This window comes from Hyperolius riggenbachi, chromosome 11, assembly GCF_040937935.1.
Source record: "Hyperolius riggenbachi isolate aHypRig1 chromosome 11, aHypRig1.pri, whole genome shotgun sequence".
Classification (NCBI taxonomy): Eukaryota; Metazoa; Chordata; class Amphibia; order Anura; family Hyperoliidae; genus Hyperolius; species Hyperolius riggenbachi.
This window is the reverse complement of record NC_090656.1, coordinates 87336473-87357938: the sequence shown is the minus strand read 5'-3', so window position 1 is coordinate 87357938 and position 21466 is coordinate 87336473. Positions and strand designations below refer to the sequence as shown.

Below are 21466 nucleotides of genomic sequence, written 5' to 3'. Positions count from 1 at the left end.
ACCTTCCAGGCTCCAGCGATGAGCCGCACGGGACCCTCTTCTCCGGCCAGCATCTCCGTTCTGTCTGACGAGCAGTTCCGGGTCGCGGCTTGATGACGTCATCAAGCCGGGACCCGGCGCTGACGCCAGATGAAGCGGAGATGCCAGCTAGAGTGGAGGGGGGCGCCGATCGTCGCTGGAACAGCAGGGGGGTGAGTGGATCCTCTTCTCTCCCCCCCTGCCGCCGCAGCTGTCAAACAGATCACTACGATCCGACGGCGATCGTAGTGATCATCAGCCATAGGCGATGGCTGCTGATCACTCGGGGGAGATGTCGGCTGTCATATGACAGCTTAATCTCCCCCTCCGGGTGTGCACGATCGCGTCGGGAGCGGAAATTGCGGGCCGGCGTAGATTCTACGCCGCATCAGGCTAGAACAGCCACAAAGGGTGGCGTAGAATCTACTGCACGCTGTCCCGAAAAGGTTAAAGAGAGCCTGAAGCGAGAAGTATATAGAGGCCGCTGTATTCATTTCCTTTTAACAATAGCAGTTGCCTGGGAGCCCTGCTGATAGATTTGGCTGCAGCAGCATCTGAATCACACCAGAAACAAGCATGCAGCTAATCTTGTCGGATTTGACAAAAAAAAAAAAAAAAAAAAAAAAAGGGATCAGAAAAACCCGATTTGCTGCATGCTTGTTCAGGGTCTACGGCTAAAAGTATTCGACAAGCAGGCGGAGGATCAGAAGGAAAGTCTGGCAATTGGTATTGCTTAAAAGGAAGTATATACGGCAGCCGTCATTTCCCCTCGCATTTCAGGTGTCCTTTACGGTGCAGAGTTCCCCAACCCTGTCCTCAAGGCCCACCAACAGTACTTGTTTTGCAGAAAACCACAAACATGCACAGGTGGGGTAATTAGTGTCTCAGCAGAGCCGATTAACTACCTCTGTGGATTTCCACAAAACATGCACTGTTGGTGGGCCTTGAGGACAGGGTTGGTGAACACTGCTTTACGGGATCCAAGTACCGGGTAAGTCCAACTACACCCAAACTGGATAAAGGCAAAACAATGAGGCTGACAACTGAACATAAAATTATATACACAAAAACAGAATTAAAAGGGAACCAGAGATGAAATAAAGTACCTACCTGTGGCTTCCTCCAGCACCATACGCACGGATCGCTCCCACGCCGCAGTCCTCCGCTGCCTGCAATTAAGAGAACCGGCTCCAGTCACCGCAGGAGAAGTGCGCCCTCTACGTATCTCTCTAGCAGTTGCTGGAGAGATACGGAAAGAGCATGCTTCTCCTACTAGACTTGCTCCGACTGACGGAAGAACGGGGAGCCGGTTCTCGTAGCTGCGGGCAGCGGAGGACGGCGGCGTGGGAGCGTTCCGTGCATATAGGGCTGGAGGAAGCCCCAGGTATGTATATAATCTTTTTTTATTTCATCTCTCGTTCTTAAAGTGGTGGACAATGCTTAAAGTGTGCTTTTAAATAAAATAGGAAAGTGGAGTATGGCCTAGTTATAATTAGAAAAATGGGAAATCTTGCCCTACAGCAACAAAGGAACAGCAGCAGACAATGAGCACCACAATAGCCGCTCTTCAAACCTAGCTGTGATGCAATCTTGGAGAAGAAAAGAGGAGCACTCCATAGTGTGATAAAAGTTTTATTACAAAAAGAACACATATAAAGTTGCACTTACTGGAGACCAGAAGTGTAAAAGCATCCTAAGGGCAAGGTGCCAACTAGTTTGTCCATAGGAGCCAGCCTTCCTAACTGCTGTGATCAGGTGGCGGGGTAGACCAAAGCTCCTCAGGTGGACCTGTGTGACGAAGGAGCCAGTGCACTGAAAAGTCTAGTGACGTCAATGGCACATGGAAGTCCGGAGGAGCTTTCATCTATCCCACCCCCCTATCCCACTAATGCCGCTGGCCACAGCAGTTAAGAAGGCTTCCTGCTAAGGACAAACTAGCGGGCACCTTGCCCTTGAAATGCTTTTACACTACTGGTCTCAAGTACAACTTTATATGAGTTATTTTTGTAACTGTCACACTACAGAGCGCTCCTCCCTTTCTTATAATTGTTACACTACTGCCTGTGTATTGTAATTGATACCTGAATGCATATAATTCGCATGTGTAATGTATATGTGCTGTAATTGCTGTTTCGGCAGAAACATCAAAGTTGTGTAAAAAAATAAAATAAAAATTGGTGGACAATAGGCTTTATTGTATTACCTCTTCAGCAGGTACAGCAGTATCTGGCCTGCAACAGATTTCAAAAATAAATGTAAGCAAACAAGCAGTAATCTCATACAAATCCATATACATTTGTAAAAATTGTTATACAGGAACAGCTATCAGGTGATTTTAAGGTGAAGAGGTGGGGGGGGGGGGTAAAACTTCACGTCAGGCTAATCAGTCCCTCGCCTTGATCTTCTGCTATGGGTCCCGGTATTTCTGCCAGTGGGGGTGTAGGGCACGTGTGGCCTGGCTGCAAGCCCTCATCGCCGGTAGCAGGACAGCGTCGGGACCGACAGCGGACGATCCAGGTGGTGACGGACCAAATTAGCCACAGGAGAGGCTGGAGGCTCCTCAGGTATGCATAGTTCATTTTGTCCATCTCAGGTACACTAACTTTACATAATATACATCTACAATCATCCCCTCCATATTTAACCACTTAAGGACCTAGGGCTTTCTACCCCTTAAGGACCGGCCACTTTTTTTCCATTCAGACCACTGCAGCTTTCACAGTTTATTGCTCGCTCATACAACCTACCACCTAAATGAATTTTGGCTCCTTTTCTTGTCACTAATAAAGCTTTTTGGTGCTATTTGATTGCTCCTGCAATTTTTACTTTTTATTATATTCAGCAAAAAAGACATGAATTTTGGCAAAAAAATGATTTTTTTAACTTTCTGTGCTGACAGTTTTCAAATAAAGTAAAATTTCTGTATACATGCAGCGCGAAAAATGTGGACAAACATGTTTTGGATAAAAAAAAACCCCATTCAGTGTATATTTATTGGTTTGGGTAAAAGTTATAGCGTTTACAAACTATGGTGCAAAAAGTGAATTTTCCCATTTTCAAGCATCTATGACTTTTCTGACCCCCTGTCATGTTTCATGAGGGGCTAGAATTCCAGGATAGTATAAATACCCCCCAAATGACCCCATTTTGGAAAGAAGACATCCCAAAGTATTCACTGAGAGGCATAGTGAGTTCATAGAAGATATTATTTTTTGTCACAAGTAAGCGGAAAATGACACTTTGTGACAAAAAAAAAAAAAAAAGTTTCCATTTCTTCTAACTTGCGACAAAAAAAAATGAAATCTGCCACGGACTCATCATGCCCCTCTCTGAATACCTTGAAGGGTCTACTTTCCAAAATGGGGTCATTTGTGGGGTGTGTTTACTGTCCTGACATTTTGGGGGGTGCTAAATTGTAAGCACCCCTGTAAAGCCTAAAGGTGCTCATTGGACTTTGGGCCCCTTAGCGCAGTTAGGCTGCAAAAAAGTGCCACACGTGGTATTGCCATACTCAGTAGTATAATGTGTTTTGGGTGTATTTTTACACATACCCATGCTGGGTTGGAGAAATATCTCTGTAAATGACAATTTGTTATTTTTTTTTTACACACAATTGTCCATTTACAGAGATCTTCCTCCCACTCAGCATGGGTATGTGTAAAAATACACCCCAAAACACATACTACTTCTCCTGAGTACTGCGATACCACATGTGTGGCACTTTTTTGCACCCTAACTGCGCTAAAGGGCCCAAAGTCCAATGAGTACTTTTAGGATTTCACAGGTCATTTTGAGAAATTTCGTTTCAAGACTACTCCTCACGGTTTAGGGCCCCTAAAATGCCAGGGCAGTATAGGAACCCCACAAATGACCCCATTTTAGAAAGAAGACACCCCAAGGTATTCCGTTAGGAGTATGGTGAGTTCATAGAAGATTTTATTTTTTGTCACAAGTTAGCGGAAAATGACACTTTGTGAAAAAAAACACAATTAAAATCAATTTCCGCTAACTTGTAACAAAAAATAAAATCTTCTATGAACTCACCATACTCCTAACGGAATACCTTGGGGTGTCTTCTTTCTAAAATGGGGTCATTTGTGGGGTTCCTATACTGCCCTGGCATTTTAGGGGCCCTAAACCGTGAGGAGTAGTCTTGAAACGAAATTTCTCAAAATGACCTGTGAAATCCTAAAGGTACTCATTGGACTTTGGGCCCTTTAGCGCAGTTAGGGTGCAAAAAAGTGCCACACATGTGGTATCGCAGTACTCGGGAGAAGTAGTACAATGTGTTTTGGGGTGTATTTTTACACCTACCCATGCTGGGTGGGAGAAATACCTCTGTAAATGGACAATTGTGTGTAAAAAAAAAAATCAAAAGATTGTCATTTACAGAGGTATTTCTCCCACCCAGCATGGGTAGGTGTAAAAATACACCCCAAAACACATTGTACTACTTCTCCCGAGTACGGCGATACCACATGTGTGGCACTTTTTTGCACCCTAACTGCGCTAAGGGGCCCAAAGTCCAATGAGTACCTTTAGGATTTCACAGGTCATTTTTGTTTCAAGACTACTCCTCACGGTTTAGGGCCCCTAAAATGCCAGGGCAGTGTAGGAACCCCACTAATGACCCCATTTTAGAAAGAAGACACCCCAAGGTATTCCGTTAGGAGTATGGTGAGTTCATAGAAGTTTTCATTTTTTTGTCACAAGTTAGCAGAAATTGATTTTAATTGTTTTTTTTCACAAAGTGTCATTTTCCGCTAACTTGTGACAAAAAATAAAATCTTCTATGAACTCACCATACTCCTAACGGAATACGTTTGGGTGTCTTCTTTCTAGAATGGGGTCATTTGTGGGGTTCCTGTACTGCCCTGGCATTTTAGGGGCCCTAAGCCGCGAGGAGTAGTCTTGAAACCAAATGTCGCAAAATGACCTGTGAAATCCTAAAGGTACTCATTAGACTTTGGGCCCCTTAGCGTACTTAGGGTGTAAAAAAGTGCCACACATGTGGTACCGCCGTACTCAGGAGAAGTAGTATAATGTGTTTTGGGGTGTATTTTTACACATACCCATGCTAAGTGGGAGAAATATCTCTGTAAATGACAATTGTTTGATTTTTTTTACACACAATTGTCCATTTACATAGAAATTTCTCCCACCCAGCATGGGTATGTGTAAAAATACACCCCAAAACACATTATACTACTTTTCCTGAGTACGGCGGTACAACATGTGTGACACTTTTTTGCAGCCTAGGTGCGCTAAGGGGCCCAACGTCCTATTCACAGGTCATTTTGAGGCATTTGTTTTCTAGACTACTCCTCACGGTTTAGGGCCCCTAAAATGCCAGGGCAGTATAGGAACCCCACAAGTGACCCCATTTTAGAAAGAAGACACCCCAAGGTATTCTGTTAGGTGTATGGCGAGTTCATAGAAGATTTTATTTTTTGTCACAAGTTAGTGGAAAATGACACTTTGTGAAAAAAACCCAATAAAAATCAATTTCTGCTAACTTTTGACAGAAAATAAAATCTTCTATGAACTCGTCATAAACCTAACAGAATACCTTTGGGTGTCTTTTTTTCTAAAATGGGGTCACTTGTGGGGTTCCTATACCGCCCTGGCATTTTACGGGCCCAAAACCGTGAGTAGTCTGGAAACCAAATGTCTCAAAATGACTGTTCAGGGGTATAAGCATCTGCAAATTTTGATGACAGGTGGTCTATGAGGGGGCGAATTTTGTGGAACCGGTCATAAGCAGGGTGGCCTTTTAGATGACAGGTTGTATTGGGCCTGATCTGATGGATAGAGTGCTTGGGGGGTGACAGGAGGTGATTGATGGGTGTCTCAGGGGGTGGTTAGAGGGGAAAATAGATGCAATCAATGCACTGGGGAGGTGATCGGAAGGGGGTCTGAGGGGGATCTGAGGGTTTGGCCGAGTGATCAGGAGCCCACACAGGGCAAATTAGGGCCTGATCTGATGGGTAGGTGTGCTAGGGGGTGACAGGAGGTGATTGATGGGTGTCTCAAGGTGTGATTAGAGGGGGGAATAGATGCAAGCAATGCACTGGCGAGGTGATCAGGGCTGGGGTCTGAGGGCATTCTGAGGGTGTGGGCGGGTGATTGAGTGCACTAGGGGCAGATAGGGGTCTAATCTGATAGGTAGCAGTGACAGGGGGTGATTGATGGGTAATTAGTGGGTGTTTAGGGTAGAGAACAGATGTAAACACTGCACTTGGGAGGTGATCGGACGTCGGATCTGCGGGCGATCTATTGGTGTGGGTGGGTGATCAGATTGCCCGCAAGGGGCAGGTTAGGGGCTGATTGATGGGTGGCAGTGACAGCGGGTGATTGATAGGTGGCAGTGACAGGGGGTGATTAATGGGTGATTGATAGGTGATTGACAGGTAATCAGTGGGTTATTACAGGGAAGGACAGATGTAAATAATGCCCTGGCGAATTGATAAGGGTGGGTCTGAGGGCAATCTGAGCGTGTAGGCGGGTGATTGGGTGCCCGCAAGGGGCAGATTAGGGTCTGATCTGATGGGTAACAGTGACAGGTGGTGATAGGGGGTGATTGATGGGTAATTAGTGGGTGTTTAGAGGAGAGAATAGATGTAAACGCTGCGCTTGGGTGGTGATCTGATGTCGGATCTGCGGGCGATCTATTGGTGTGGGTGGGTGATCAGATTGCCCGCAAGGGGCAGGTTAGGGGCTGTTTGTTGGGTGGCAGTGACAGGGGGTGATTGATGGGTGATAGGTGATTGGCAGGTGATTGACAGGTGATCAGTGGGTTATTACAGGGAAGGACAGATGTAATTAATGCACTGGCGAATTGATAAGGGGGGGGGTCTGAGGGCAATCTGAGCGTGTGGGCGGGTGATTAGGTGCCCGCAAGGGGCAGATTAGGGTCTGATCTGATAGGTAACAGTGACAGGTGGTGATAGGGGGTGATTGATGGGTAATTAGTGGGTGTTTAGAGAAGATAACAGATGTAAACAATACATTTGGGAGGTAATCCGACAGCGGGTTTGCGGGCAATCTAATGGTGTGGGTGGGTGATCAGATTGCCCGCAAGGGGCAGGTTAGGGGCTGATTGATGGATAACAGTGACAGGGGGTGATTGATGATTGGCAGGTGATTGACAGGTGATCAGTGGGTTATTACTGGGAAGAACAGATGTAATTAATGCACTGGTGAATTGATAAGGGGGGGGTCAGAGGGCAATCTGAGCGTGTGGGCGGGAGATTGGGTGCCCGCAAGGGGCAGATTAGGGTCTGATCTGATAGGAAAAAGTGACAGGTGGTGATAGGGGGTGATTGATGGGTGATTGATGGGTAATTAGTGGGTGTTTAGAGGAGAGAATAGATGTAAACAATGGATTTGGGAGGTGATCTGATGTCGGATCTGCGGGTGATCTATTGGTGTGGGGGGGTGATCAGATTGCCCGCAAGGGGCAGGTTAGGGGCTGATTGATGGGTGGCAGTGACAGGGGGTGATTGATGGGTGATTGACAGGCGATCAGGGGGGATAGATGCATACAGTACATGGGGGGGGGGGGTCTGGGGGGGTGATCAGGAGGGAGCAGGGGATAAAAAAAAAAACAGCGTTGACAGATCGTGACAGGGAGTGATTGATGGGTGATTAGGGGGGTGATTGGGTGCAAACAGGGGTCTGGGGGGTGGGCAGGGGGGGTCTGATGGGTGCTGTGGGCGATCTGGGGCAGGGGGGGGGGGGGGGGGGAATCAGTGTGCTTGGTGCGACATAGGGTGGCTGCAGCCTGCCCTGGTGGTCCCTCGGACACTGGGACCACCAGGGCAGGAGGCAGCCTGTATAATACACTTTGTAAACATTACAAAGTGTATTATACACTTTGTATGCGGCGATCGTCGGGTTAACATCCCGCCGGCGCTTCCGTATGGCCGGCGGGATGTTGCGGCGGGTGAGCGGCGCCAGGCGGAGGATCGCGTCACGGATGACGCGATCGCTCCGCCCATGCCCCTACAAGGACCGCCGCCATTTGTCAATACGGCGGTCCTTGCGGGGTGCACTTCCCGGCCGCCAATTGTACATACGGCAGTCGGGAAGTGGTTAAATGAGAACCCGAACAAAAGTTCAGGTTAAGATTTGCATACTTAGGTCGAATCCACACTAAGCGTTTTTTGTGAGCACTTGTGTTTGATTAGCGCTTGCTGAGGGATGGTTGGGTGGGGGGTGGGAGGGAGAACGCTCCCATTCACTCATTAAAATCGTGGTAAAAAGCCCATACAAATTGCCGCCATTACGCATTTTTAATGAACGTAAATGGGAATGATATTTTTAACAAGCGCTAATCAAACGCAATCGCTCACAAAAGCGCTTATAGTGTGAATCAGGCCTTCCTGAAGAAGAGGGAAGCCTCTGGACCCTGTAGAGGCTTCCTATGTTCACTGGAACCAAACAGAAGATCTAAGCCACACTCCACTTATGTATGAGTGCAGCCACTGCTGAACCCACGCGAGCAGCTGTGGCTTACTGCGCAGCCATACTCAGACGCGGTAAAGCCACGCTCATTCAGCCCCCGATCTCCAGCCCTTGTTGGATTTCTTTGAGAAGGGTCCCTGCTCGGCAATTGGGGGAGGATTGGAAGTCTACAGGATCCTGAAGCTTACCTCTTAGGCCACATACACACAGACCATAGTCTTTTGAAAATGAAAGATCACAGACCAATTTTACCCCCTTCCATGTAGTATGAGAGCCATACCTTCCCAGTCTTTTCTATGGAGCTGAACTCCCCATCAGACAGAAATCTTTGCAAGATACTGCACACAAAGATGCTGTAGACATTCAAAAGATCCGTTCCTGCAAAATGCATTCATAGTCTATGAGATCTGCAGATCATCATAAACACCTTGTTTAACAGACATTCATCTGCAGATCAGATCCACCAGGATGGATTTTCAGATCTGCAGATTGTCTGATCTGCAGATGAATGTCAGTTAAACAAGGTGTGTATGATGATCTGCAGATCTCAGACTATGAATGCAATTTGCAGGAACGGATCTTTGGCAGGAACAGATCTATTGCAGATACTGATCTTTTCTGTCTGTACAGCATATTTGTGTGCAGCATCTTGCAAAGATTTTTTTCTGATGGGGAGTTCAGCTCCATAGAAAAGACTGACGGTATGGCTCTCATACTACATGAAGGGTGGTAAGATTGGTCTGTGATCTTTCATTTTCCAAAGACTATAGTCTGATGTGTGTATGAGCCTTTAAGCATGTAGGTCTTCCATTTCAAATGTCCACCCATTTAAAGTATTCACCTCAGTATACTTTAAAATTGGTTTCCCTTCAAAACAGCATAATGAGCACCTAGTACAAAACAGCATTTTACTGCGAGTATTTAAGCACATTACAGGTGCCGCATGTCAGCAAAGGGGACGGACAGGAAGGAATAGACCCACCACCAAAACAATCATCAAGCAGCTGATTAGTCCAGACTAAATTTGCATATTTGCACAAGATTTAGCTGTATTCAGAGACCAGTTGAATAAAGTCACTGCAGGATTTGATTGGTGAACTTTCAAACTATTTGCATAATTCCACATCAGTTTGTTATGTGCATCTCAGACCATCCCTAACAATACTGGGGTTTAGCATGCCTAAATTATACATCAATACTTATTTATTGTATTTATAAAGCGCCAACATATTAAACAGCGCTGCTTAAAGGATAACTGTAATGAGAGGGATATGGAGGCTGTCATTTATTTCCTTAAGCCCCATCTAGACGGAGCGATCCGGCGGCTCGAGTAGCCGCCGGATCGACTCTTCCGCATCCCCGCGCGTACCCGCCTCGTCCCCGCTCGTGCGTCGGATTCGATACCCGCTCGTCCCCGCCTATCTTCCGCTTGATTCCCTGCCATCGTCCGCTCGTGGGGAACGAGCAGGGAATTGGCGGCGAGATCGAACCTGTCGGATCTCATCAATCGAGCCGCATCAGCACATCGGAGCGTGTAGACCCAGCTTTATAGACCACAACAGTTGCCTGGCAGCCCTGCTTCTCTATTTGGTAGCAGTAGTATCTGAACACCAGAAACAAGCAGGCAGCTAATCTTGCCAGATCTGACAATGGCCTCAACTCACTAAGATCATGCTGGAGATAAGGCAAGAGAAATGCATTGATCTTGCTTTATTAAGCAGGCCATACACTGGCTCGATTCCCGGCCGTTTCGACAGCAGATTCGATTCTGGGATCGAATCTGCTGCCAATCGTTCGCGGTAAACGCAGCCGCCGATCCGATTTCCTCCCGAAATCGGATCGGTCTGTCGATCGCGCCGTGCGAGAAATTACCCTCGATCTCCCGCGGGTAAAGTGCGCGTCGCTAGCGGCGGCCGATCCGATCAAGTATACATTACCTGAGGCTGGCTCCCGGGCGTCTTCTCCACGCTGCACGGCTCTGTTCCGGCTCCATCCATGACGGCGCTTCCTGTGTCACTGCAGTGACCAGGAAGTTCAAATAGAGGGCGCTCTATTTGAACTTCCTGGTCACGGAGTAACACAGGAAGCGCCGTAATGGAGCCGGAACAGAGCCGTGCATTGCGGAGAAGATGCCCGGGAGCCAGCCTCAGGTAATGTATACGGGGGGCGGAGGCAGGAGCAGCTCAGCAGATGGTAAATCGGTTTCAGGCTGAAATCGATTCACAATCTGTTTGCAGTAAAGGCAGCCATACGATCCCTCTCTGATCAGATGGGGATCTGTCAGCTGGTCGATCTAATGGCACATCGACCAGTGTATGGCCACCTTTAAGGTGTACAGATAAGTTTTCACTGCAAGAGAGCTATCTTATCACTTCAGTCCTTAAGTTACCCCCTCTGTAGTTATTTTTACATGCAGTTAATTAAAAGCCATCTAACTTAAAATAACTCCAGAATTCTAAAGGATTGAAGAGTTAACTTTAGAGATCTCAACTTAAAGACAGAAGAGTTAACTTTAGGTTTGCCTGAGGTAAAATGTTTCCTAAATACTACATGCCTCATCACCATGGTGATAACTCTAGAAACATTACTAAAGACAGGAGATAAGCTTAGTGAATTGAGGCCAATGTCTGAAACCCCTGATCTGCTGCATGCTTGTTCAGTGTCTGTGGCTAAAAGTATTAGAGGCAGAAGATCAACAGGATAGCCAGGTAACTGGTATTGATTAAAATGAAATAGGTCCGCTTCCACATTCTTCTCGCTTCAGTTGTCCTTTAAAAGGACTTACGAGGGGAGGAGGATTACAACCTTTTTACTCACCTGGGGCTTCTTTCAGCCCCGAGCAGCTGCTTCAGTCCCTCGCCAGAGCCCAGTCCTATGTCCTGCTGGCCTCCCGTAATGATCGTGACCTGCCGGCAGAGTAGGCTCTTCTGCCACTGCACTAATGCCCACATCATCTGGCATGTACTGCGCCTGCATAGTAGTGCTCAGACGGTACATGCCACATTACACGGGTACAAGTGCCCACGCAAGAGCAGACCTCAACAGTGGGTCGCAATCATTACAGGCGGCCAGCACAAAGGAGGACCAGGCTCTGGCAAGAGACTGAAACTGCTGCTCAGGGCTGAATGAAGCCCCAGGTGAGTAAACAGATTGTAATCCTCACCTCAGTCCTTTAAAAGTGGATCTAGAGTGTAAAGTCCAAAGTGAAAATCAGAGTGACACTTGATCATTCCCCCTTTTACCCATTGTAGCAACATGATCTTTTGTATCAACCCCTTCCCGACCGCCTAATGGTGTCAGGAAGGTGGCAGCCCCAGGACCGCAAGAGCGGTGGGCAGGGAATCACGCGCGTGAAAGCAGGCGCATCCACGCTGAGTGACGGGGCGGAGCTCCGTGACCAGCCTGTCAAGCTGCGATCGTGGTGGGAAAAACAAAACAGTTTGTTTATATTTCTACAGTGCTGCAATCTAGCGCAGCCCTGTACAGGGGACACTTAGCTGTCCCTCTGAGGAGCTTCCACTGAAATCCCTCTCATAGGCGGATGCGTATGAGGGGAGGATAAGCTATGCAATCGCCACCTAGGCTCAATTTGGGAGGGGATGGTTAAGTATAGTAATAAATAAATCGCAGCTGCGATCAGACAAGGGAGGCCTATAAGACAAGAAAAGTGCTGAGTTGCATGGCTCTGCAGCAAGCAGTTAAAGCTGCAAAGTACTGAATTGTAAATCGCCTGGTCACTAGGGGGGTGTAAGCAGCAAGGTAGCACTGTGGCAGCTCCAGTATGCACCATTGTGTGTGTGTCTCATTGTGACTAGCGTAGTTAGCACTGCACCCTCTGACTGGCCCAGACAGTGGCACATAGCATACCTGGGCTGACCTAAGCCATCTCCCTTTATCCTATGGCACAATCTCTTAGAAGCCTTTGCAATGGAAGAAAGCAGCCATGGCAGTTTTTAGGGGGTGTGGCTAACACAAACCCTATCTTTTCTGGCTCAAAAAGGTCAATTTTTTATCTTTTTTTGCTCCTCTATTATAAAACGTATGGACTGTGCCAACAGCATGGCATTTACACACTATTTTCCCTTTACGAGAAAAATAAAGTAGAATTATTTGATCATCTTACTTGATTTTGACAGTGACTTCATCATCCACTACTTCAATGGAGCTCTGATCTGAAAGAAGGCAAATAAGTCCAACATTAACTAATGTTTAAGCCTTAAGTATGGTTTTAAAGCTTTGACATGTACAGGTATATTTTTACCAGTTATACTACAGTGTTCTCCCCAGGCTCTTTTAGCCAGGTGCTCCACCCAGCTAGTTTTGGTGACCACCCGGCTGTTATCAGCTCACCTCTTCCTATGCTGTGGGCAGAGCCGCGCACAGAAGCCCTGGCCCTGCATTCTCTCATCTTGCCCCACCCGGTTACTTTTTCATGCCACCCGGCTGGAAGTAATTTCTGGGAAGAACACTGTACTAGCATAAGTGTGTTCTTGTACAAGAGTTCTTAAATTGTATCTAGAGCCCCCCTGGAAAACTGTTACATACCTTGATTTTCCTCCCTTTATAGAACAGGTCAACCCCACATTTTACGGTATGCTTTTACCATAAATGCTTGCATACAAGCCAGCGTTTTTGCACCAGAAAATCTGCAAGTCATTCTGGTTCCCGTTTTTTTGGGGGAGGAAAAGTTAAGCACTTCAGTGAAAATAATGCAATGAAAAAAAGTGCTTAATTTTTTTTCTTCAATTACTTATAAATGATGTAGTTAGAGTGTGCCCATTGTAAAATCTCTCCCAGATTCACATTCTGACATTTATAACATGACATCTTTACTGCTGGCAGGTTATGGCTGTGGAAGGAGGTGCTGCTTTTTTGGCAGTTGAAATCAGCTGTTATTTCCCACAATGCAACAAGGTTCCCACAGTGTGATGTCAGTACCTAGGTGCTGACCACACTGTGGGAGGGGTTTTAGCACAATGTCAGCCATACAGAGCCCCCGATCTGATCGATAAAAGGTAAAGATTTTTCATGTCAAAGGGGTATCAGCCACCGATTCAGATGACGTTCAATACTTGGTTACAGTTCCTCTTTAACTTAGCCAGTCTATGCTTACACTTACAAGACAAAACATCTTGCGCTTTACCCCTGGTGGACTCAAAGCGCTTCAGCCGCAGCCTTACAGCAGTAGGTAGTATTGTAATGTTTTTCACTGCTTTGGAGGCACTCCAGGTGTACATCATTCCTGTGCATCCGATATCAGCACTTTAACACTACCACCTGGTGGAAGTACCTTTTGTGATATAAACAATACTCAAGAAAGGTTTTTAGTTGAAACAGAGCCATTAACTAGGTTAATCAAGGTCCCCATGTATTCAGGAAACCGGATCAAAACTTTCCCTGTCAATCAGGCCCAAAGCTGTTCAGATGCAGACTGTCTCTTGAAGGATATAGGTCCACTTTAAATCAAGGTATCATCAATATTCAGCACCACATGAAGGATCTCCCATTATGCATGGGGAGAACATGTAAACTCATTCAACATCAATCGGGGACCAGCAATGGGAATGCAATCCACTATGCCACCATAAATATGCAAACTATCTCTCTGAAACGCAAAGTATACACCCGGAGCAATTGAAGTACAGGTAATATCCGGTTAACAACGAGTAGGTTGGTTCTTAACCTGAATCTGTTCTTAAGTTCAAACATTATGCCATCTGTCCCCTGTACCTTCTCTGTGCTGCCCCCCCATGCCTCCAGAGCCCCCCTCAGTGTCACATCTGCCCTCTGTTCCTGCTTATACAAATGTAAAAGCCATTTTTCTTTGAATTTTTTAATATCGATTCTCAAAATGTACAAGTCCGATTTCAATTTTTTTTTTTACTTGTTCCCATGGAAACACAGAATCCATGTCATTTGCAAGTCAGGGACTACCTGTACAGCATCCCTATAGCCCAGTGATGGCTAACCTTTCAGAGGCCGAGTGCCCAAACTGCGACCTAACATCGACTTATTTATCTCCGAGTGAGGGGGGTGGGGCACCGTGCCGGGAAATGGTATTGTATGGGCGGAGCTAACGTAATGATGTAACAGCGAGGCATAAGAAAGCAGTGTTTCCGCCATGATGAGGTGAAACAAGGATTCGTATCATGGGTGTGCAGAAACTGTATGATGCCATTTATACCCGCCGTAACCCCAAAGCAGCAAATATAGCCAACTATGACCATTAATGGCTCATTCACACTATGTGCTGCGCTGTCAGTTTTTACGCAACGCACATAATGTAAGATTCATTTGGTAACATGAAAGTCAATAGACTTCCATGTTACCATTCACACTACAGGTGTGCGTTCCCATGCTTTACGTTGTAACGCATCTGGGAACATTTTAACGCATACGTTTCCCCGATAGGTACAGCTGCCGACGTCCACGCTTTAGCGCACCACAACGTGCATTCCGTGCGATCACTGTGAGTTGGCAGCGCATGCATGAAATCGCATTCGTGCATACGTTCTGTAGTGTGAATGAGCCCTTAATAAATGCAGCAACAGTTACCCCAGACACCAGAAAATAAACGCAATGTGTGCAACATTTCAGCAGAAAATCATGCAATGTGGGCCACATTTCACCAGAAAACAAACGCAGTGGGCCACATTTCACCAGAAAACAAACGGAGGGTGTAGCATTTCACCAGAAAACAAACGAACCGGGCAGCATTTCACCAGAAAACAAACGCAGTGGGCAGCATGTCACAGGACATAAACACAATGTGACAAAACATTTTACCAGAAAACAGTGGGCCGCATTTCACCTGCAAAAAAATTAATGTACTCACCTGACAGAAGTCTTCTCTCTCGGCTGGGCTCTGGCGCGCATCTCCCCCGGACGTTCCTCCTGCAGTCTCCCGCGCTGCTGCTGATAGGCAGAGTGCAGGGCTACGAGAAGATGGCGCCCGAAGCCCTGTACTGGAGAAAAATAGGCTCCAGTACAGGGCTTCGGCAGCCATCTTGCCGTAGCCCTGGTCTGCCTCCCGGGAGACTGCGGGGCTGCGGGCTATGAACTGGCGCGGCGGCGTCTAGTAGACGCTGCGGCTAGCTCATAAGCAGCGGTGGCGTGCCAGCAGATTAGGCTACGCGTGCCATAGGTTCGCCACCGCTGCTATAGCCTATTTAAATAGGCATTTAATCCCACTTAGCCCAATTGGCACATTATGGGGGCCCTTTCTTACTCATGTTAAGATGAATATGTGAACCTTGTTTTAAGCATGAAAAACACTGTACTTGCCAATACAAAGTAACATTTCACTTCTTTCATACTGGGCAGACTCTGGCCCCTTATGGACCAGAGACGTCAACAAAAACGAGCAGTGATCACAGGGTAAGGAGCCAATGAAAATGGCTCCTTGCTAAGATATGGAGGTGCTGATGACAGAGCGAGCAGGTTGCAGTTTCGCAGTACATACCATATTTTCTGGACATCAAGATGCACCTTTTCTCCTCCCAAAGGTGGGTGGGGGAGGCGGAGTCCCTGCATCTTACCGATCTGAAGGTGTCCAAACAAAGGTGGATTCTGTTCCCGTGTCGTCCTCCCAGTCTCTTGTTCCCGTGTCTCCTATCCCCAATGTCCATCTCCCCCCCTCCTGTGTCACTTGACCCCCCCAAATGTCCTGCTACCCCACATCTTCCTCCATTGCGTTCACACATATGTGCCCTGTCTCCCCTCAGTGCATATACCGGTACCTATGAAAAAGGGTGCCATATTTACCAAACAGCTGAAGATGCGGCAGAAGTCCCACGACAAGCTGAGGATTCATGCATTACCCTCAGCCTGATCCAGCTAAGCTGATGCAGCTCCCACACCCGATTGGCTGCACGGCACTGAATCAAGCTGAAGCAAATCCCGGTGAGCAGGGGTGAATGAGTGAATCACCAGCTCGTTGTGCGACTACTGCCGCATTTTCAGCAGTTTGTTAAGTATCGCACCTTTTCATAGATACTGGTATATGCACTGAGGGGACACGGGAGAACATACGGATGAATGCAACGGGGCAAGGTGACATAAGGGATGTGGGAAAGCAAGACAATGGGGACAAGTGACACAGGAGGGCAGAGTAAACACAGGGACAGAGGAGGACAAGGACGTACAAAGGGAGATAATTGGGGAGATTAAGCGAAGAACATCCACAAGATGCCCCTGCACCATGGATGCACCAGGTTTAGCAGTTTTATTTTGCCCTAGACATCTAGGTGCATCTTATGGTAAATCAATGAGTATTACCAAATCTCACAGTAAATCTTGCAATAAACAGACAGTCCTCATTTCTGCATCCCTTGCCTGTGCTATTGCTGCAGAGAGAATAGGAGGAATGGTATCCTAGCAATAGACAGGCTGGCAGAGATTTGATTTTTTTGACTAGAGAGTGGTCAGGTAGTACTGAGACATTACATGTTGTCCCATATATTCTGTCTAGATTTCAGCAGACATTTGATCAGGAACTGGCCCAATCTGTAGTGCTGTGTCACCCTATGCCGTACATTGCTGTGTGGCTGTCAGCCCCCGGCTGGTCCATGTACTGACCGAGTTTCAACCTAAGAGCCATGAAGTTACCCAGATCTGCAACATGGTTTAGTCAGAGGAAACACATGCAGAAGTGGCACACTTACAGCTCTTGTAGACAGATATTGAAGTGTCTCTAGTCTTCTTCTTTGACACAGAGCGGCGAAGGGATTTGCGTATGCTTTCCCGCTTCTTGGTTAAGGAATACTGGCTAGCCAAAGAAGGACGGGAGCTGATAGATTTACGTCCCACAATACTGCGCCGTACTGAGCGCCTGTCTGTTTTGGAGCCTGTGGGCGTCATGCCTTGACTTGATAAGCATGTTGCAGAAGCAGCCAAGCTGACTGCATTAGAATCATCATCATTTGTCAAGTTGTCAATCTCTTTTTCAGCATTTAAGGTCTTGGAGCTCTCTGCAATTTTTAGCTTGGCTGCTGTGCGGCTTCTTTCAGGGGTGACTGTTCCACAAAGTGTGTCAGGTGCTATTGCTGCTCCCTCTGTTCTAGATGCTGGAGAGGAACTGCCTGTGCCAGTCTCAATATCAGCAGCTTCCTGTACAGAGTCCAAAGCCACAATCTCTGCGAGCTGCTGCTCTGCGCTACGTCGCTCTTCAGCACTAATTTTCACCCGTGGGTCGCTGTTCATGGACACATTTGCTTGAAGTGGTTTCTCTGATACTGGAGGACAAGCTGTGCTGGCTTGTGCACGAGCCCGAGTCACCCTCTTAGGCTGTTCAGACTCCTCTTTAATAGAGTTATCAAGCTGTTTGTTAGTTTGTCTAGTAGAGAGTCTCCGCACAGAGGAGCTCCAGCTGACGCTGCTTCGTCTCTTAGACGCCCTGCAGAACAATGACATTTGAGAATTAGCATTACTGTAAAAAACAAAACAAGTAAAGAGCTATAAGGAACTCCATAGAGTGGAACTGACTAATAACAGGGCTGCATTAGCGATAGGTCCTGCCAGCACTTTAATTAAAGCATGCAGTAAAGCAAGGGCCCCTCCCACTTTGTTTTCAGGACAGATATTAAAGGGAACCGGAAGTGAGAAGCATATGGAGGCTGCTTTATTTCCTTTTAAACAATACCAGTTGCCTGGCAGCCCTGCTGATCTATTTGGCTGCAGTAGTGTCTGAATAACACCAGAGGCAAGCATGCAGCCCATCGTCAGATGCACCTGTTCTGCTGCATGCTTGTTCAGGGTCTTTGGCTAAAAGCATTAGAGGAAGAGGATCAGCAGGACAGCCAGGCAACTGGTATTGCTTAAAAGGAAAAAAATAAAAAAAATCTCTCTCTCTCTCTCTCTCTCTCTCTCTCTCTCTCTCTCTCTCTCTCTCTCTCTCTCTCTCTCTCTCTCTCTCATTTACAAAACTCCAACATAATACAGAATTGGTGTACAGTAATAAAAGTTATGCTTGTTGAAAAAATAAAATAGATAATTTGACGGAGTGCTTAACCTCCTTAGCGGTAACCCCATGCTGGACACGGGGTAAGCCGCGCAGGAGGATTTCTCAGGCCCCGCTGGGCCTCTGCATAATTTTTTTTTTTGCTAGCTGCGTGTTACTCACGATCGCCCCTGCCCCCCCCCCCCCCCCCCCCCTCCCGAGACCCGTGCCTGGCCAATCAGTGCCAGGCAGCGCTGAGGGGTGGATCGGGACTCCCTCTGACGTCGATGACGTCATCGCGACCCGTCGCCTTGACGACGGGGGAAGCCCTCATGGAAATCCCGTTCAGAAGGGGATTTCCGGATGGGCATATGCACCGGCGGCGATCGGCACATATGGGGGGACGCCGCAGGGAGGGGGAAAGCATGCAGCCAGCGCTAGGCTAGCTACATGCTTAGAAAGAAAAAAACATTTTTTATAAAACAATCAGTAGGTTAAAGATTATAGATAATAAACACTACCTGTTCCAAAGCATGACAGTGATGTACAGCACCCCTGCTTGCCGACTGCTCAGCACATCTATTCCAAGCATAGGTCTGCAGAGCCTTGAGGGCTGGATCTATGCACACAGCCATTTCTGCAAAGATCTAGTATCTGGAGACATGCCATAACATCATGCAGCATTTCCCATTGACCTACATCAGTAGGTGCTCAGTCTCAGGGCATATGGATGGCACGCATAGGAAAAGGGAATGCGAAGAACTTCTGGACACAGTACGGTAGATGAGTGCAGGCACTTTGTGATTTTTTTTTTTCTTCCCTATAAGGTGGATTATCACTTTAAACAAAAAAAGACATTCCAGCAACTGCTGCAACACTGGAAGCCCCAGCTAAATAAGGAAAAACGGCACTGGAGTGAATTTTAGCTGAAGTAAAACTAAGCACTTCTCACACAGAACTTTTAACAGAATACCCAAGCAGCTCCGGGTGAGCCAGAACCACTAGGAAAGAATGGGGAAAATACCGAAAAGCCCTATATAAAAAAAAAAAAAAAAAAAAAAACCCCTCAAAAGTTTAGAAGATATCTAACAATGTCTCTTTAGGTCAAAATTGGAGAATCTTGAGGAAAACTCAGCAGATACACTTAAAGAGAAACTCCAGCCTAAACAAACATACTGTCATTAGGTTACATTATTTATGCTAATTAAAATAGATAGGCAATACAATCTCTTATGCTGGATACACACCATGCGTTTCCGCGTTCGATGCGGCCGTCGATACGCGTCGATTCGATTATTTCCGACATGTCGATTCAAGCTTCGATGGATTGTTAGGTCGATTTGCCACACTTTACATGGCATTCGACCTAAAAATCATCGAAATTCGTTCGGAAATAATCGAATCGACGCGTATCGACGGCCGCGTGCGACGCGGAAACTCATGGTGTGTATCCAGCATTACCCACACTGTTTTAAAAGAACAGGCAAATGTTTGATTTCATGATGGCAGCCATCTTTTGGTTGAAAGGAGGTGACAGGGAGCACGAGACAGTTCCAACTGTCCTGAGCTCCTCTCCCAGTTGCTAGGCAACGTGAACAACAACATAGGAAATCCCATCATGCTCTGCACAGCAGCATCTTTGATGGGTGGAGCTTAGATAAAAAAATGCAGCTAAAAATGATGCTTTGGTAAGAAAAACAAAGTTCTGATGCTGTGAAACACCAAGCCTTTTCAGTTCTGCTGAGTAGATTTTTAGTCCGGAGGTTCACTTTAAAGTGGATCCGAGAAACTTTTACTCATTGCATAATTGTGTTCCTTTCATATAGTTTATAGGGCATTCCTCAAGCCAAATACTTTTTTGTTTTAGTACTATAACTCCCTATAAACTAAATAAGCCTGGCCCACAGCTTCTCCAGTGCCTTGACACTCTCAGACTCGTGTTGCAAGGGCTTATGGGAGCTCAGTCTGGGCAGGAGGAGGTTACTTGCCAGAGAATTTAGAGCCAGAGAGGAGTGGAGAGTAAAGTTTTCAAAGGCTGAGGGCTGGTGATACAGATCAGCTTGCCTGTGTGTAATGTGATAAACAGGACATGGCTGTCATTGTATCACAGGAATAAATAATCAAACTGTTGAAACCGTTTGCAGCTAGATATGCTGTGTAAACTATCTAAACTTCTAAACTTTAGATATAGACAAGTTGTTAGTTTTTCATCTCGGATCCGCTTTAAACACACAATTTATGCTTGCTTCCTTTGTGCCAGTTACCTGCGTCCATGAGAATCTCTGTTTTCATCTGTGACATTTGATCTCTTCTTTCTGCGTCTCTTTTGAGACGGGGTCTTTGGCATCAGTTCGGGCTCAGCAGTAAAGTCACTGTTGGCAAAATGGAAGCCTATGTAAAATACTTACAATGACTCTTTATGAGAAATAGCCACAGAGGTTGGCATCATTTATGTCTTACCGAAGCAGAAATCCATAAAACATGTATGGCTACTGGACCCCAGGGACTAATGCCATTCAGCCTGACAGGACTAGCATCTTTAGTTTACTGGTCTGAACATCTCCTGCTCTACTTACCTGCTGAACATCTTCTTGGCTGCCTCCTCTATCTCCAACAGCCATACCATATGCTTGTTGTCCACCATGTACACGAAGTCTTCTGTTTTGCGGACACATACTTGCAGAAGTTGAGACAGACTCCCTGGATCACCCATGGTGGCGGCCACCTACAAAACAAAGGACACTATGCGATTATAAACCCTCCAACCAGCCTGTCCACATATGGTAGTCAGTTGGATGCAAGTTGCTAGAAAGAAGTGGCTAAAGGCTCTCAAGGTAGCCAAGTCTAGCGATGATGGGCACATTTCGACCAAGAGAAATTTCTCTCTATCCGAATCAGATTTGAGAGATCAGAGAGATCTGTCAGCTGCCCATATATACTGCAGGCTGATTCAGCATGAAATCGCTTGGTAATCAGCCTTGTGCACCACCGATGTCACCCCTAATGTGTAATGTACCCTCCCCGTCCACCTTCCGCGGTGCTCTA

General features: G+C 46.7%; 1 protein-coding gene across 2 annotated transcripts in view; it reads right to left on the bottom strand.

The window, feature by feature from the left end:
* INCENP (inner centromere protein) overlaps positions 1 to 21466 on the bottom strand; it is a 66433-nt gene that overhangs the window by 35480 nt on the left and 9487 nt on the right. For both annotated transcript variants that reach the window (XM_068259423.1, XM_068259422.1), the window contains exons 2-6: positions 20998 to 21146; positions 20686 to 20793; positions 17148 to 17878; positions 12608 to 12656; positions 2222 to 2249 (exon numbers count right to left, since the gene is read on the bottom strand). In XM_068259423.1, the coding sequence (XP_068115524.1) occupies positions 2222 to 2249; positions 12608 to 12656; positions 17148 to 17878; positions 20686 to 20793; positions 20998 to 21134 (1053 nt within the window). In that variant the 5' untranslated portion in view covers positions 21135 to 21146. The remainder of the gene's footprint in view (positions 1 to 2221; positions 2250 to 12607; positions 12657 to 17147; positions 17879 to 20685; positions 20794 to 20997; positions 21147 to 21466) is intronic.